Source organism: Clarias gariepinus, chromosome 8, assembly GCF_024256425.1.
Source record: "Clarias gariepinus isolate MV-2021 ecotype Netherlands chromosome 8, CGAR_prim_01v2, whole genome shotgun sequence".
Lineage (NCBI taxonomy): Eukaryota > Metazoa > Chordata > Actinopteri > Siluriformes > Clariidae > Clarias > Clarias gariepinus.
Genome location: NC_071107.1, coordinates 5244214 through 5261358, shown reverse-complemented (window position 1 = coordinate 5261358; position 17145 = coordinate 5244214). Strand labels below are relative to the sequence as shown.

Below are 17145 nucleotides of genomic sequence, written 5' to 3'. Positions count from 1 at the left end.
GCACCTTGGCGAGTCCGACTACAACCCACAGGGCACCTTCCGCATCAGTAGGGGCCTCATTATGATACTTCAGGATTATACGCTTGAGGGCTTCCTGGATGAGATGGATTTCTGAAGATTGTATTTCATACACTTGCGTCCATTTTGCAATACCTTTCAAATATAATAAGTTGTTGATTAATGTTTTGTAACAGCAGACCTGATTGTAGCTCTAGCTTAAACATAAATCACAGGTTTATATTTTGTGCTCATTGTGATAAGATATTGTTTTTTATACATTAAGCCGCAGTGGTAAAGTGCTCGCCCTATCACCTAGAGATTGTGCGTTCGGTTTCTGGATGATGCTTTATAGAGCTGAGCAGCCGAGCTGGACTGGAGGCACAGGGCTCTGAGATCAATCACGGCTCTACAGCCAATCATGGGCGTCTGTGAGCTCACCCAAGCGGAAGGAACAGATAACCCCCCCAGCGGAGCGTGAGCGAGCAGTTTGAAAAGCTGTGGTCGGCTTCAGAGGAAACATGTGATATAGTCTTCGGCCCTCCCTGATTGAGTAGTACCCTTAATGTGGGAGACACCTGGTACAGGTGGTAATTGGATACAACAAAATTAGGGAGAAAATCTGTTAAAATCCAAAAATAAATAAATAAATAAATAAAATAAATGTTCAGCTTTAACTCAAAGTATAAAAGGTTAAAATATCTGTCGTTGATTTTTTTTTTTAAAACTAAAAACCTGTAATAGCTGTATAAAAATATTCACATCACTCATATTTTTCTTTTTTACAGAAGTCTTTTATTTTATTTTTAAGTCCAACTTATGAAGGTGTAAGCTATGAAGTAGTTTTGAAGCTCACATTTACAGTTTAGTAAATCTCATGAAGCCATCACTAAACAGGAAATTAGTAGAAAGCTTGTTTTTTAATTTTGTAAACTTTAAGGGTTAATTTTATTAACACTGATTATGCACAGCTTGAATATTTTTAAAAATCTGTATAAAAAGTAATTTAAAACTACAACTAGTTTAATATTGCCATGTAACAGATCATGTGAGATCCTTTGTTTATTCTAAGTGTATGCCTGGAATCATCTGCAGAACATACAATAAACATTCCTGCTTATACAGTTTTCATTTCTTGATGGTGGATGTTAGACATTTTATTTTACAGCAGTTAAAAATATCTGCCAGATACTGTGAACTGACCTGCACCGGGGTTAATGCTGAAATCTAAGCACAAAGAAGAATCAACTTGAGAACAATATGTTTTCTACTTTAATGTCATGTTTTATTCTTTAGATTAATTATATAAAGCTAGACCCAACTGAGAATACATGAAACTATTTGAACAGAAGCTAACTTAGACAATCTTAGCGTGGATCAGTTTATTTTTCCTGAGAAATGTCCATGTGCTTTGAGAACTGAAGTGTATAAGAACAACAACAAAAAATAAATAAGTGAATGACTTTAGAAGGCGGTTAATCCGACTTAAAAGAATCGACATTTAGATTGCTTACCTTTAAAATGAATGAATGATCAAATTAATTAATTAATTAATTAATTAATAATTAAGACTAAAGTAGACAATGCTTTTCAATGTTATTCAATATGGTATATAATAATAACTGTATTATAATATACTGTATATTATTATTATAATATATAATATTATTATTTATGTTATTATATTGTCAAACAAGGACTTGTGATGAAATTCCTGATGAATGGTAAAGGTAAAGGAGGTAAAGGTAAAGAGGTAAAGGACTTACGGTGATAAGATTCTTAGCTGCAGTAAAACATTTGAACAAGTGCAAACGTTTTTAAAAAGGTTGTATGTCTGTGAATGACAATCCCACTCGGAGCTCACTGCAATCGCTTAGGGCCATTAAAGGACTTCTTGGGAGGCCAGTGTTTCAGACATGAAAAAGGTATACTCATCATGGCTCTAAAGTACTGATAAAACTTTCTACCTTGATGGTGTCCAAGCACTAGTGAAACACTGGGATAAGTGCATTAGTGTAGCTGGGGATTATATAAAGAAATAAAGGAAGTTATTCTGAACAATTTTGACTTGAAGGCCTATCATTTTATTATTATTATTATAATTACTACTACTATTATTATAATAATAATAATAATAATAATAATAATAATAATAATAATAATAATAATTATTATTATTATTATTATTATTAATAATATTATTATTATTATTACTACTACTACTATTGCTGTTAATAACAACAACAACAACAACAATAAGAATAAATAATAAGAATAATTGCACTGATCAGCAAGTAAACATCTGCTCTTAAAGTCTTTTTTTGGTAATTGCTTCCTATCAAAACTGGTAAAGTTTTTATCCGTGAGCTGGCGGAATTGGCATCAAACTGCTGCTCTGGTTAGCTGAAGGCTGTCAGATTTTATCACCTACCAAGCGGGCAATCGAAGTTCTGAGTAGGACGTAGACTACTTGATGAGTGAGTGTACAGAAACAAACAAACAAACAAAAACAAACAAATTAGGTTTTGATGTTCCATTTTATATGTTAGATGCTGTGTACAGGTGATACATCCTCAAACATGCACTGATGGTTCTGTACATTCTAGAAAAGTCTACAATAGCCCATTTAGCCTGAAGAACTTTAAGCCTTCATATAAATTGGTCCACGACATCATACAAAATATAAACTAAATAACCCACTCCATGAGTAATGATTTAAGTAAAAAAATTTCACTGCAGTATTATTACTTTAATCATACTGTAATACTGTACTTACTGTACTTTTGCATTAAGCCATAAATGTTATTAAATGTCTATGCCCTAATTAACTCGAAACCCATAAATTACAATCCTTACTGCCAGAGAAAGCCATTTATGTTTTATAATATAGCTATGAATTAATTATTTTATTATTATTATTATTATTATTATTATTATTATTATTATTATTATTAATATTTGCCTATAATTCTCTTGAATTAGTATGGATAATTTTGTGCTTTTGTTCAGTTCAAAAGTTTTTAGGCAAGATTTAATATATTACATCAAGCTTACTCTAAATAAAACTAGTACTACTACTACTACTACTACTAATAATAATAATAATAATAATATGCTTTAATCTTTTATTTGTAAGTGACTGCTTTGCACTTCCCCATTAAACTTTAATGAGTTATTTTGCTGTTGTTTGTATTTTGTTTGCAAAGGATAAAGTTCATTTTACATCTGAACTCATGACGTACTGTAAGTTACATAATAGGGTGTATTTTGCATGTAAAGCGCAGCATGAAAGGCTGTGATAAAGTATACAAATGATCCTCTCTCTCTCTCTCTCTCTCTCTCTCTCTCTCTCTCTATCTTCTTATTATAGCCTTTGATTTCCTGAACTATCACTTGACTTTCTCTAATGGCAGCACTCAGTGGTATGTCCTGGAGCTCTAACCATCTCACCATCTCAGCTTACACAGTAAGTAAAGCTTTAACATTAGAACAACAAATAAGTTTATGTTAATGTTAATGTCTCTTACTAATCGAATTAGTTTATTTATCATTAATGCCAACAATTAGACATATATTGTTTAAAAAAGTAATGAAAAGAAAAGAAAACATGTGAGGGTAAACCACTTCACGTTATTTACTGTAGATTTGATTTGTTTTAAACAGCGTCTGAAATGTCTGCGACCATCTGAGCAACTTCTTATGCATGTTTTGTAACAAATAAACAAATAAAAATCATAACTTATCTTTGTGACAAATAAAAAAACAATGCTGCTCAAGCCATTTGAAGTAAGAAAAGTTGAACTTGACTGTAAAATATATTAATTTGACTTCCTCTAATAACAGTTTTATTACTTTGCTGTGTTCAGGGTGAAAGAAAACAAGTGTTTGAATCAACTTGTTCGATGTTGTATAAAAGCAAAGTCATGTGCTGTTCGAAGAAAAAACTAGCAGTCATGTGATAACACATTCCTTAAAAACAATTGGACAGAAGCTTAAAAGCTAACATGGACACGCCTATTGGCTTAAAACTCAACAGTTTCTGTTTCCTGAGAAATGAACTGTGTTGTGAGGAAACGCACAGAGACACAAAACCGAAAGTAAGATGTTCTTCGAATTCACTGTAAAACTGACCGAGATTTCTGAATCAATCAATGAATACATATTTGTATAATAAACTAATACAATATTATTATTATTATTATTATTATTATTATTATTATTATTATTGAAACAATATAACATTTTAACCACCCCCCAATAATCCTTAATATTTTGCTTTCGAATAACCAAACTTTCTTGCTTTATTATGTAGTCTTGAAATTGTTTTTGTTTGTTAAGCCACACAGTGACCTATGTATAATTTAAGCATAAAAACACATCTAACTTAAGGCATGACTCAGTGAGAAACAGATGCAGATGATGACAGATGATTAGGCGGGTGGTTAGTGTACTGCTGATGCTGAATGCTGAGCGGTTGGAACAGATGAGATGGAAAATGAGGTCGCGGCTGAGGTTGTTACATAAACAACTAATTTGTAGATTGTATCTTAAGGCACTTGTTACAGTAAAGCATTTGTTCTCATGTCGTTCATTTAATATAAAGAAATGAAGTAGGTTCAAGACATTTGCACAGTTATAGGGACAATAATATTGATTCGATAATCAATAATGACATATTTGTGTATTTAATATTGGCTTTAAATGATGTTCCTTTCGATCTTTTGTTGGTCACATTAGCAGCCAAAACCTAGATTTCAGCAGGACTCAATACCGCTCCTTACTTCAGTCCATGAAAAAAAAGAATGATTTTATCCATACATCGTCAACTGCTTATCCAAAATCGCGTTGCAGTTTCAGCAGGGAACCCCAAACTTCCCTTTTCAAGAATGATTTTATGTTCAATTTATTTAAGACAGTAGCATATCATATATCACTTCCCTTTATAATATATTCACTTTTCCGCCATTGTTGCACTGTTCACCGGTTTAAATCTGTCTTTATGTACTTAACCCATTGCTTTCTAACAACAACCCAAGACCCCAACCTGGTTTGCTAATGACTTCATTTTTTTTAACAACAACGACAAGATGTGCTGGAAGGACGATCCCCAAAATGGATGTTATGGTTTTCACCGATTTAAGAACAGAAAGGTCAGAAATGGTGAACAACTCCTGCCAGCTGTAACCCTGATCTACTATGTGGTGGGGAATCTGAACAGCCTAGGAGCAAATGAGCTGCCTAATTTTGTTCGGAAAGGTTACGCTAGCTATCGCACAGGTAACAACATGGACCGTATCATCATCAGTGTTGATGATGAGTACGTGGACAACATATACGTGACTGAGCACAGTGATCGGACAGAATTCAACAAAGATGCCACATACTGCATCAGCAAGGAGCTTATTATGACTATCAGGGAAATGACCAAAAAGGACTTTCTCACAAAAACTGGATATTCAGGATCGCTAGTGGACTACAGTATCATTGAGATTCCAACAGCGCACGAGGATTATGGCGTGAGAACAAGCTTATTGACACCGGAGGCGGACACTGGCCAAAGCTCTGAGGAGGATGAGGACAACCATTATTTTGATGATGATGATCAGTCGCCAAACTGCTGCAAATGCATTCTATTATAGACTCTGTATCTGGGTGACATTTTATCAAACTTACACAACCAATGCAAGATAACAAACCGATCACATGTGTGTTCTGTATAAGCTAAACAATCAGTAAGTAATATCTCAGCTAAAAAAAGGTATGGATTTTTATGGATGTTTTAGGATTATGATATGTTGTGATTTAATAAATATATAACAGGAGGAATGAAGCAATGAGTGAAGGATTTCAGGTTTTATCATCTCGAAAACATTGCAAAAATTAGATGTTTTGTCTACAATCAAGACTTTGAGAAACTTGTCCATGCCTTTATCACCAGGAGAATGAATTATTGTAATGGTCTCCTCACCGGCCTTCCCAAGAAGACCATTAGACAGTTGCAGCTTATCCAGAACGCTGCTACCAGAATTCTGACTAGAACCAGGAAATCTAAGCACATCACACCAGTCCTCAGGTCCTTACACTGGCTTCCTTTAACATTTAAAATAGATTTTAAAGTACTTTTACTCGTTTATAAATCACTCAATGGGCTAGGACCTAAATACATTGCAGATACGCTCACTGAATTAAACCTAACAGACCGCTCAGATTGTTAGGATCAAGTCAACACAAGACAAGGGGAGTCCGATTTTAGCCATTATGCTGCCCGCAGTTGGAACCAGCTTCCAGAAGAGATCAGATGCTAAAACATTAGTCACATTTAAATCTAGACTTAAAACTCATCTGTTTAGCTGTGCCTTTGTTAAATGAGCACTGTGCTACGTCCGAACTGACTGCGCTGTATTTTATGTTTATCTTGTACTTTTACCTGTTTTATTTTTATTCTAAATCAAATTTTAAGTGGTTTTAAAAGCGTCATTGCAAACTGTTTTTGTTTTAAATAAAATTAAAAATAATTAAAAATTATTTATTGTTATTATTGTCTATTTTTTTATAATTATTTTTTTCTCTTTTATGTAAAGCACTTTGAATTACCATTGTGTATGAAATGTGCTATACAAATAAACTTGCCTTGCCTTTGTTTGTTTGTAAATATCTACAAACAAACAAACAAACAAATAGTTTTCTATTTATTAATATTATTAGCGTTGTTCCAGTCAAACCGGAAATTGTGAAGAACTTTCTTCAAAGGTGAAACACATTTCACAGTACGGTGATGAAACTCTTAGCTGCAGTAAAACATTTAAACGTTTTAAAGACGGCGCTACATCCGTAAATAACGAGGTGGCTCGAAGCTCCCTGCAATTATTCCTGTAAACCTTCAGCGAGTTGAAAATCAACTGATAACTTGTCGCCAACTTGAGAAAGAGACGCATCTGTCTGTGGAAACTGCACATACAATCATTTACCAACACCTTACACTTGCACATTACAGGAACTCGACAGCGGGGGAGTTATTGCCACATCCCCTGTACAGTCCTGACCTCGGTCTAAACCATTTCCACATGTTTGGGGCATTTAAGGAGTAAGCCAGCATTTCAGACATCAACAACTCTTATTAAAACATTTTACTTTGATGGTATCCAAGCACTAGTGAAAAGTGGGATACGCTTATTAATTGGTCACATAAATGAGTACACAACATTATAGTATATAAACTAAATAACCTATTCCATGTGCGATGACCTGCACTTGATTACTTTTATCATAATACTGTACTTACTTTTGTATTAAGGAAAAATGTTATTACATGTCAATTAAAACAAATAAATTGCAATCCTTACTGAAAGAAAAAGCAATTTATTATTAATAATATATTGTAAGTATGAATTAATTATTGATAGTCCAAGTGCTGAGATTTTATTATTATTATTATTATTATTATTATTATTATTATTAATTTAACCATAGATTAGTATGCATAATTTTGTACTTTTGTTTGATTCAAAAGGTTTTAGACAAGATTTAATATATTACATCAAGTTAAAATAAAACTACTACTACTACTAATAATAATAACAATAATAATGAGCCTTAATCTTTAATCTTAATCTCATGCTTCAAAGAGTCCATCATTGTTCCTGTTCTGAAGAAACCTCATCCTGCTTCCCTCAATGGTTATCGCCCTGTTGCCCTCACCTCAGTAGTGCTTTGAACGACTGGTCAGAGACTTCAACATTTCTTCACTACCAGACACACTCGATCACTACAATTCTTTTACCATCCAAAAAGCTCTACAGATGATGCCATCTCTCACCTCCTCCACACATCACTCACTCACCTGGACACTAGAAGGGGGAATTATGTTAAAATGCTCTTCATCGGCCACAGCTCAGCATTTAATACCATAATTTAATTCGATTAAATTTTATTTTATTTGTATAGCGCTTTTAACAATTGTCATTGTCGCAAAGCAGCTTTACACAATCAAAAGAATTATTTAAGTTTGCATGGAATGTGAATGTGTATGAATCAAAATGGTCAGACAGTCCCTATAATTCCCTCCACACTTACCACCAAGCTGGAGCACCTGGGACTCAGCTCATCTCTGTGCCAGTGTATCTTCAATTTCCCAACTGGCAGACCACAGACAGTAAGGATGGGTGGACATGTCTTAGCTTCTCTCACTCTCAGCACTGGAGCACCCCAGGGTTGTGTTCTGAGCCCCCTGCTGTACTCTTTGTAAGTTTATGTTGCATGTGGCACCTTGGTCCTGGAGGAACGTTGTTTCGTTTCACTGTGTACTAACTGTATATGGTTGAAGTGACAATAAAGCCTACTTGAACTTGAACTTGAACTTGAACTTGTACACACAAAACTGTGTGGCCACTACCAGCTCCACTACCATCATTAAGTTTGCTGATGACACCGTAGTGGTGGGCCTGATCTCTGACATAAATGAATCGGCCTACCTGAAGAAGACTGGGAATCTGGAGAACTGGTGCCAGAGGAACAATCTCCCTCTAAACGTCAGTAAGACAAAGGAGTTGATAGTGGACTTTAGCACTAAGCAGAAGCGGAACTACCAGAATCTTTCATGGAGAGAGTGATCAGCTTCAGATACCTGTCCTGTCACATCAACACCATGGTGAAAAAGGCCTGGCAGTGCCTCTACCACCTCAGGCGATTAAGAGACTTTAGACTGCTCACCAAGGAGCTCAGGAACTTTACTCCTGCACCATAGAGAGCATCCTGACGGAGAACATCACAACCTGGTTCGGGAACAGCACCACGCAGGACAGACAAGCCCTAATGAGCATGGTGCGTTCAGCTGAGCACATCATACGCATCGAGCTCCCTGACCTGCACTTGATCTACAGCAAGCGGTGCTGGACCAAGGCCAGGAAGATCATGAAGGACCTCAGCCACCCCAGCAATGGACTGTTTACTCTGTTGTGAACAGGGAAGAACTTCCGCTCTCTGAAGGCCATTTATTTCCATTTTTATTTAAATTTAAATTAGCTATTTTGTCTTTTGTGCAGATAGGTTTTTATATTTCCTATATATATATATATATATATTTGGAAATTTTTATATTATATTACTATTTTCTTATAGTTTCAGTATGGAGAGCCGCACCACAAGATGTTTTTAATGATAAGAGCCCTGACGCAGGGCTTTAGAGGGGGTCAGTGAAATAGGAGTTGTGAGAGTGCTTATGACAGGCACGGGAAGACCTTTCCGTTTGGAGATGTCGTGGGATTAATAATTAAGAAACTTAAAAAGAAACAAAAGAAAACTAAAAACAACAATAAACAGAGCTCCGCCGTCTACGTGAGAATGGATGGGGCTCGGGAAAATAAAACAAAACTAATATTCTCTCCGGGCATTCGCCCTTACCGAGGATTTATGGGAAAGAGAGGGGTTTGTGTCTTTTGCACTTAAACTAAGCGTGCTGCTCTCTCTTTCACTCGCTTTCTCTGACTTTCGCCGGTGTATTAGGGAAGCAGAGGCTGGGGGTTTGCCTCTGTCTCTTCACTTTTTTGCACGCTTTGTCTTGTCTTTGTTTTGGCCCTCATACCTTTACCGGTGCTACCTAATGATCACACGAAGTGGCGAGGTATTAGGACCCTTTATATAAACACGCTGCCAGGTGTGGCGCATTCAGGCTGATTGCCTGACGGCGGCGTTGCCTGGCAACCGCGTGTATAAACGGCCGCGCCTTTGCCTGTTCAAAACTCTGCCTGGTAGCAGCCTGCGGATCTGCCTGTTCTAAACAGTTTATGCGCGGCTCTGCCACTTACGTGACGCACGTCGTTACATTAAGCTATTTATTTCTTATTTCTTGTTAATTGTTTTTACATTTATAAGGTGTTCATTCATGAGTGATCGTATAAGCATTTCACTGCATATTGTACTGTGTATGACTGTGTATGTGACAAATAAAATTTGAATTTGATTCTTTTATGCATAAATGCCTGATTTGCATTACCCCATTTAACCCTTAAACTTTAGACTCATTCTGCTGTTGTTTGTATTTAATTTGCAAAGGATAAAGTTCATGTATCATTTACATGTGAACTGTAAAATGAGATAAGTCAGATTACAAGGTGTATTTATAAAGGCATAACAAATGTTTAAAATGATATTAAACATGAACTGATCTCTCTCTCTCTCTCTCTCTCTCTCTCTCTCTTTATCATAGCCTTTACTCTCATGAACTATTACATCACTTCCTGTAAACGCAGCTCAGCGCTGGGTTCTGGAGCTCTAACCACCTTACTGTTGCTGCTCTGGTGAAACAATCTACAATTCATTAAACACTGTAAGTAAAAAGGATTTATAATTAATGCCGGAAATATTATTTAGACCAACAAATAAACAAAAAAAGAAATCAAAGAAAACATATGAGGCACATTCCTCAGGTAATCTGTCAACTGTCGATGTTGATTTTACTTTGTTTAAAACAGCTGCCGCATGAAATGTCTGCAACCATCTACATACCATATTCTGATGCATGTATTTTTTTGAAATCATAAATCTTTTTTGAAATCATATACGTATATCTTTTGATTGTGTAAAGCTGCTTTGCAACAATGACAATTGTTAAAAGCTCTATACAAATAAAATTAAATTGAATTAGGTGGCAACTAAACACAACACCACTGCTGCAGCCATGTAAAGTAAGAAAAGTTTCATTTCTCGGTGATCAGTGGAAACAGAGTTCAGAGTCTAAGGACTAGACTGTAAAATACTGTAAAATATTTCTTTGACTTAAAAGTATAGTGATCATGACCTTTTTGTTAACACATTCCGTTTTACATTTGGACAGAAGCTTAAAAGTTAAGCAGGACATAACTATCAGCTCAGAACAGAACAGTTTCTGTTTCCTGAGGAGTGAACTGTGGTGTCAGGAAGGTGTGTGAAAATCAATCAGTTGAATAAATATTTGTATAGTAAACAAATAAATGATATTAAATTCAAATACAATAAATATAATTACCATTGGAATAATAATCAGTAGATGTACTGCCACTGTACAATAATACAATGTTATACAGTAATAAAAAGCCCCCTAATTCTTTATATTTTGTTTCCAAACAGCCAGACTTTCTTGTATTTTAATGTAGTCTTGAGACTTAGTCTTACTTAGGGGCCTTTTAGTCTCTTATTTTTGTCAAGTTTTGGCTCTCATTCCAAACTCCCACAGTCCAAAGACATGCAGATTAGGCTAACTGGCATTCACAAATTGCCCGTAGTGTGAATGGGTGTGATTGTGTGTATGTATGTGTGCTCTGCAATGGTTTGGCACCCTGTCCAGGGTGTACCCCCCTCATGCTCTAAATCTCCTGGTATAAGCTCCAGGCTCCCCGCGACCCTGTACACAGAATAAAGTGGTATAGACGATGAGAGTGTCAGTGATGTCTACATTATTATGACCTAAACCATTCACTATTTACAAACATAAGGTAAAAATGTACAAATAAATAACATTTCAGAAGAATATTTGCATGCCTTTAACATATTACATGACCAGTTTTCAGATGGAAACAAAAAAAAAAAAACTAATGTAGGCTCTATGGAAATAGAAGGGGACACAACTGGGAGGTTTTACTGAGTGTGCTGGAGAATATGCTTTTAGGTTCTTCTGGTTCTTCTGGTCCTTCTGGTGACTTTGTCATACCTCGACCTTTTCTATTTTCATGCATCAAACATTGTGGTTTTTCTGGTTGGGACAATGTAATTAATTAATTTATTAATCAATTATAACATATTTTTGTATTTAATATTGGCTTCAAATTATATTCCCTTTGATCTTTGGTTGATCGCATTAGCAGACATACCCTAGATTTTGGCATGACTTAGTGGCTCCTTAGTGGCTTGGTTTGCGAGATGGGCGAATGATTTCATGTTTAATTTAAGACAGCAGCATGTCCAATCACTTTGCGTCTTATAATACACTGCCTGGTCCAAAAAAAAAAGGCACCACCTAGTTCTATTGGATAATTACTGCAGTGATTAATAAGGTTCAGCTGACAAAAAGTTATTTAACTCCAACTAATGTAGTGAGTAGCTTCTCATTTCTTAAACAAGCATCAAGCAAAAAACACATCGCTGGAACTATTAAAATTGGGTTGAGAAATAAAAAATACATTATTAAAATAGTGAACCATCATCTTAGAGAAATACATTCCAAATGAGCATGAGGGCAACAGTTGAACTCACTGCTATCTTTAATATTTAATGTAAGAGCATTTCCACACAGACATTTGAAGAGACATTTGAAGGCAAGGATGACAATAGCAAGATTCATCGTGCTCAATTTGTAAAAGAGTGGTTCAGGGAGCATGAATTTTTCACACATAGAGTGAGTCCAGGCCTTAACCCCAGAATCTTTGGGATTTGCTGGAGAAGACTTTAACATCATCAACAAAAGATCTTGGAGAGGAATGAATGTGACTCCAGACAGAAATAAATGCTGTTACATTGCATAAGCTTATCAAAACAATGCCAGAGCTGTAATCAAACAAAAGGTGGTCCAACCAAATAATATATATATTTTTTTTTTTGGCCAGGCAATGTGTATTAACTTTTCTGCACTGTTCATCAGGGAAATGTTTGCTTTATTTGTGTACCTAACCCCTAATGGTGATTGGTTTCTAACAACAACCAAAAAACACAAACTTTTCACTTATAGACTTTTCTAGGAGGTCACCATGAGCAACCCAGAGATGCTGAATGACCTGACTGATGTAAAGAGCTCTCGATTTGGGCGACCATCTCCAAGACACGGCCTCAAGTTGCTCTACTGGTTTGCTAATGACTTTCTGTTTTTTAACAACAACGACAAGATGTGCTGGAAGGACGATCCCCAAAATGGATGTTATGGTTTTCATCGATTTAATAACAGAAAGGACAGAAACGGTGTTCGACTCCTGCCTGCTGCGAACCTGACCTACTATGTGGTGGGGAATCTGAACAGCCCAGGAGCAAATGAGCTGCCCTACTATGTACGAAAAAATTATGATACCTATAAAAATAGTAACAACATGGACCGCATCATAGTTAGTGTTGATGATCAGTGCGTGGACAGAATCTATGTGACTGAGCACAGTGATCGGACAGAATTCAACAAAGATGCCACATACTGCATCAGCAAGGAGCTTATTATGACTATCAGGGAAATGACCAAAAAGGACTTTCTCATAAAAACTGGATATTCAAGACCACTAGCAGAGAATTCAAGACCACTAGTGAACACTAACCAAAGCTCCCATTTTTGGGATGATGATAATGAATCAACAAATTGCTGCAGATGTGTCATACTTTAAAACAACACTACATTTTTGGATGCACTACAAATTTAATTGCATAGGATTTGTATAAAACCTATGCAATGAATATGTAGTTCAGATTAGAATTCATATACTGTTTATCTTACTTTTAATATCTTGATCCTGGAATAATGGCACTTGACTGAGGCAAAAATAGGGATAACTTGGGCAAGACTAGGCATAGCTTGGGCAAAGATGGGCATGGCTCTGGCAGATCAAGGCTTGTTTGGGGCAGAAAAGGATCAGAAAAATAATGATACAAATGCAGACCAAACAAGATGCACCTAAAGCAAATCCGAAACAAAACAGGAAAAGAGGAAAATAACCTAGACCAAAAACGTATTTTGGACAGTAATGCTTGGACAGTTAGGCATTGTCATTTAAAAATCCCACAAAACACACAAAAATAAACATGGGCATGCAACACCCCGGGTGGAACTGTGACCACTGTGTGGTTAATACATTAGATGAAAAGCCGGAATCAAAATTCATCCTGAATAACAAAATACCACTTAGGCTTCCCATCACACTGGGCCACATTCCCACTACAGTACATTTGAAAAGATTAGGTGAACGCATTAAGAATTTGTACAACTTGGCAAGAACGCAGTAGAAACCGTTAAGGATGTTGTATTGTCTTTCTAAGATTGGATCTAAAATTGGAATTCTGTTCTGAGTTGGCATTGGTATTTTACTGCGTTGTCGCTCCATGGATGGAGTTCTCACAATGTATTCTTTGGGCTTGTGTTATGATCCTGGTAGGTCCATGCTACAGTGTGTTGTAGAAGACCGCATTAAGTTCATATTAGATTCTCATGGTACATACCAGGTTAATGGCATGCACACAGCAGATTATCAACGCATCTATGTCATGTCATAAGAATTTCTCACACCCATCCACTATCTGATGAAAAGCACTGTGCATGTTGCGTTATTTATACCAATCTGCTAGATGAAATGACAACATAGTAAGTGTCTGATAAGACATGGTGAGAGCATGAAGAGATTTGTTTGGGCATAGTAAAAACCTTGGTCCTGGAAATCATGTGCATGATAGAAAATTACTGACAACATGATAGACGCTTAAGAACCTAACAGGGACGTGGCTTAGAATTAGTATAAATTTGATAAATTCCCATTTGTCCATTTTGACCCTGTTTCCACTGGGTTCATTGATATGTGTTGGGTGCAGTAGGAACTTTATGGTCTTCTTTGCATATATGATAAAGTATGTGGTCATACTGTAGTATCATATCTATAGAAACAACTTACACAAGGACAGAACATGAATATGTAATTCTTGGCAGAATGAAGTTTTCTGTAAGGGGATGCTTATTCATCCAGCATTAAAATCCTCAGTATTAATTAGACCCAAATCTGTAAAGTGGTTTAACCCTTTTTTTTTTTTTTTTTTTTACAATTTGCATATTTTATGTCTTATTTATAGATCATAGACACCATGGCCAAACCACCAACTCTTAATGAACTGAAGAAGCTACAGGAGTCTGGATTTGGTCAATGTTATCCAAGGCATGGCCTTAAGCTGCTTTACTGGTTTGCTAATGACTGTCTGTATTTCGATGACTACAACAGAATGTGCTGGCAGTATGATCCAGAAGAAAAATATTTTGGTTTCCGACTTTTCGAAAACAGAAATGACAAAAGCGGTGAGAGACTTTTGCCTGATGTAAATCTTGACTACTATGAGGTGGGCAATCTGAGAAGAGCAGAAGCAGACGACCTGCCAGATTATGTTAGGGAAGACGACATTGAGCACCATTACAGCAACATGGACCGCATCATAGTTAGCGTTGATGATGAGTGCTTTGGTAAAGTCTATGTCACTGAGCACAGCGATCAGGCAGATTTCAACAAGGATGCCACTTACTGCATCAGCAGGGGCCTCATTATGATTATCAGAAATCTGACCATAGAGGACTTTCTCTCAAAAACTGGGTATTCCATGTTGCAGGAGGATTCTGATCAAAGTTGTACAGATTCTGATGATGATGATGATGATGAGGAAGATTATAATGATGAGGATGACGATGAGGATGAGGAGGATGAAGATGATTATGATGAAAGTGATGAAGATGATGACGATGATTAGGATGATTTCCACAATGCAGATAATGATACTGATGATCGTTTATACTAGTGATAGTTGTTAGTAATGGTAAGAGATATAATATATATTTACATATTTATATATATATATATATATGTATCTATAACTGTAAGCTTCAACATTGTGAACATTGTATTAAGTTGGTTGCATCTTGGCAAGTAGGAATTAGAAATATAAATGTCTTAAAAGTCAACTAGCTAATCAACTATAACTAAACTTTGAACTTTGAACAATGAAATAAAAAGACCTTTTAATAGCTGGTGGACCAGAAGATTTATTATTTTATTGGTGTTTATTAATAAAAGATGCACTCTGTGTAAAACTGAGCTAAATGTTCTCCAGAGTCATTATAAGCCGTGTTTGGTCTACACTTTATTTTTTCATGTTTTACATTTTCCTTTTCTTTCCTTCATGTGTTTCAATTATTTTAAATGTTAAACTGCAAATCTCGTAATTCATTATCTTTTATATTGTTGTCTGAAATGTATGCAATCTTCAACAGCCAGGTCAATTCCTTTGTTTTTGTTACACAATCAAAGCAATTGGATTTGAGTAGATGAAAATGAGCTGATGAAATTAGAATTGCAGTTTGTATCTTGCTATTCTTTTATAAATCTACATAGATGCAATAAACAGCTTACAACATGGCATCTTTGGTGGCAGGCCACCTACATTTTAGAAAACCCTTACAGTAATTTGACCCTTAGAACTTGAGCGGCAAACACAAAACTGGTAAATGCCTGATGTAACACCATATATCACTGTTGTGTCTGTGTGTTAACAATGGGATGACTCAAGCAGCAAAGTGTTTTTGGGTTTTCAGATGTTGTGTAGAGCCAATGCTAACACTATTTTTAAAATGATTACATTTTACCACTCCTGGAAAATGGGAATTACAAACCAAAAAAAAACCCTTACAAAAATGCTTATGGTAATATAATAAAAAAACACCTGAAAACGACGATTAAAAACACTTGATTATACAGTATGTGCCCATGGCATTTCTTTGCCACCACCAGGAAGTGGTAAGTAGACCGGAGAAGCTATTGAGCAATCGTGTGACATAAATACTGCAGAAAAACCCAGTGTTAGACTGCCTGTTTGGACTAAATCTTATGTCTTATGAATTTTATTATTATTATTATTTGTATTATTACTACTACTACTACTATTATTATTATTATTATTATTATTATTATTATTATTATTTCTTTAAAATTTTCTTATTTCTTTACTTTGCATGATTTATTTGGTAATAGAAACAACAACAAAAACAAGTTTGTTTTTTTCCTATGTGACACAGGAAGTGGTGTGTAAATCGGAAGAGGCATTGCGCGTTCATTAGTCATGCATAAATGAATTACAAAATGCATGAATGCCTAAATGTTAATGTACTGTAAATGTAAATACTAAAAAGATCTGTAGGAACATGTATGGATTAGATTTTATTTCTTTGTTTTGGTATAAATAATGTTCAATAAAGTAAATAAAGTTTATTCTGTGTTAGAGTTTATATAAAAAAATATTGCAATTGTTTAAATATAACATTTAAATTTAGGCATTTGGCAGACGCTCTTATCCAGAGCGACTTACATTTTTATCTCATTATACATCTGAGCAGTTGAGGGTTAAGGGCCGCGCTCAAGGGCCCAACAGTGGCAACTTGGTGGTTGTGGGGTTTGAACC

The 17145-nt window shown here is 35.6% G+C and overlaps 2 protein-coding genes across 3 annotated transcripts in view; one reads left to right on the top strand and one right to left on the bottom strand.

Annotated features, from left to right (window-relative positions):
• wdr17 (WD repeat domain 17) overlaps nt 1–17145 on the bottom strand; it is a 142264-nt gene that overhangs the window by 18965 nt on the left and 106154 nt on the right. The window lies entirely within an intron of this gene.
• Nucleotides 2406–15791, top strand: LOC128529357 (uncharacterized). Its single transcript, XM_053502819.1, has 4 exons — nt 2406–3463; nt 10202–10321; nt 12695–13007; nt 14779–15791. The coding sequence occupies exons 3-4, from the start codon at nt 12714–12716 to the stop codon at nt 15439–15441; spliced, it is 957 nt and encodes a 318-aa protein (XP_053358794.1). The 5' UTR covers nt 2406–3463; nt 10202–10321; nt 12695–12713; the 3' UTR covers nt 15442–15791.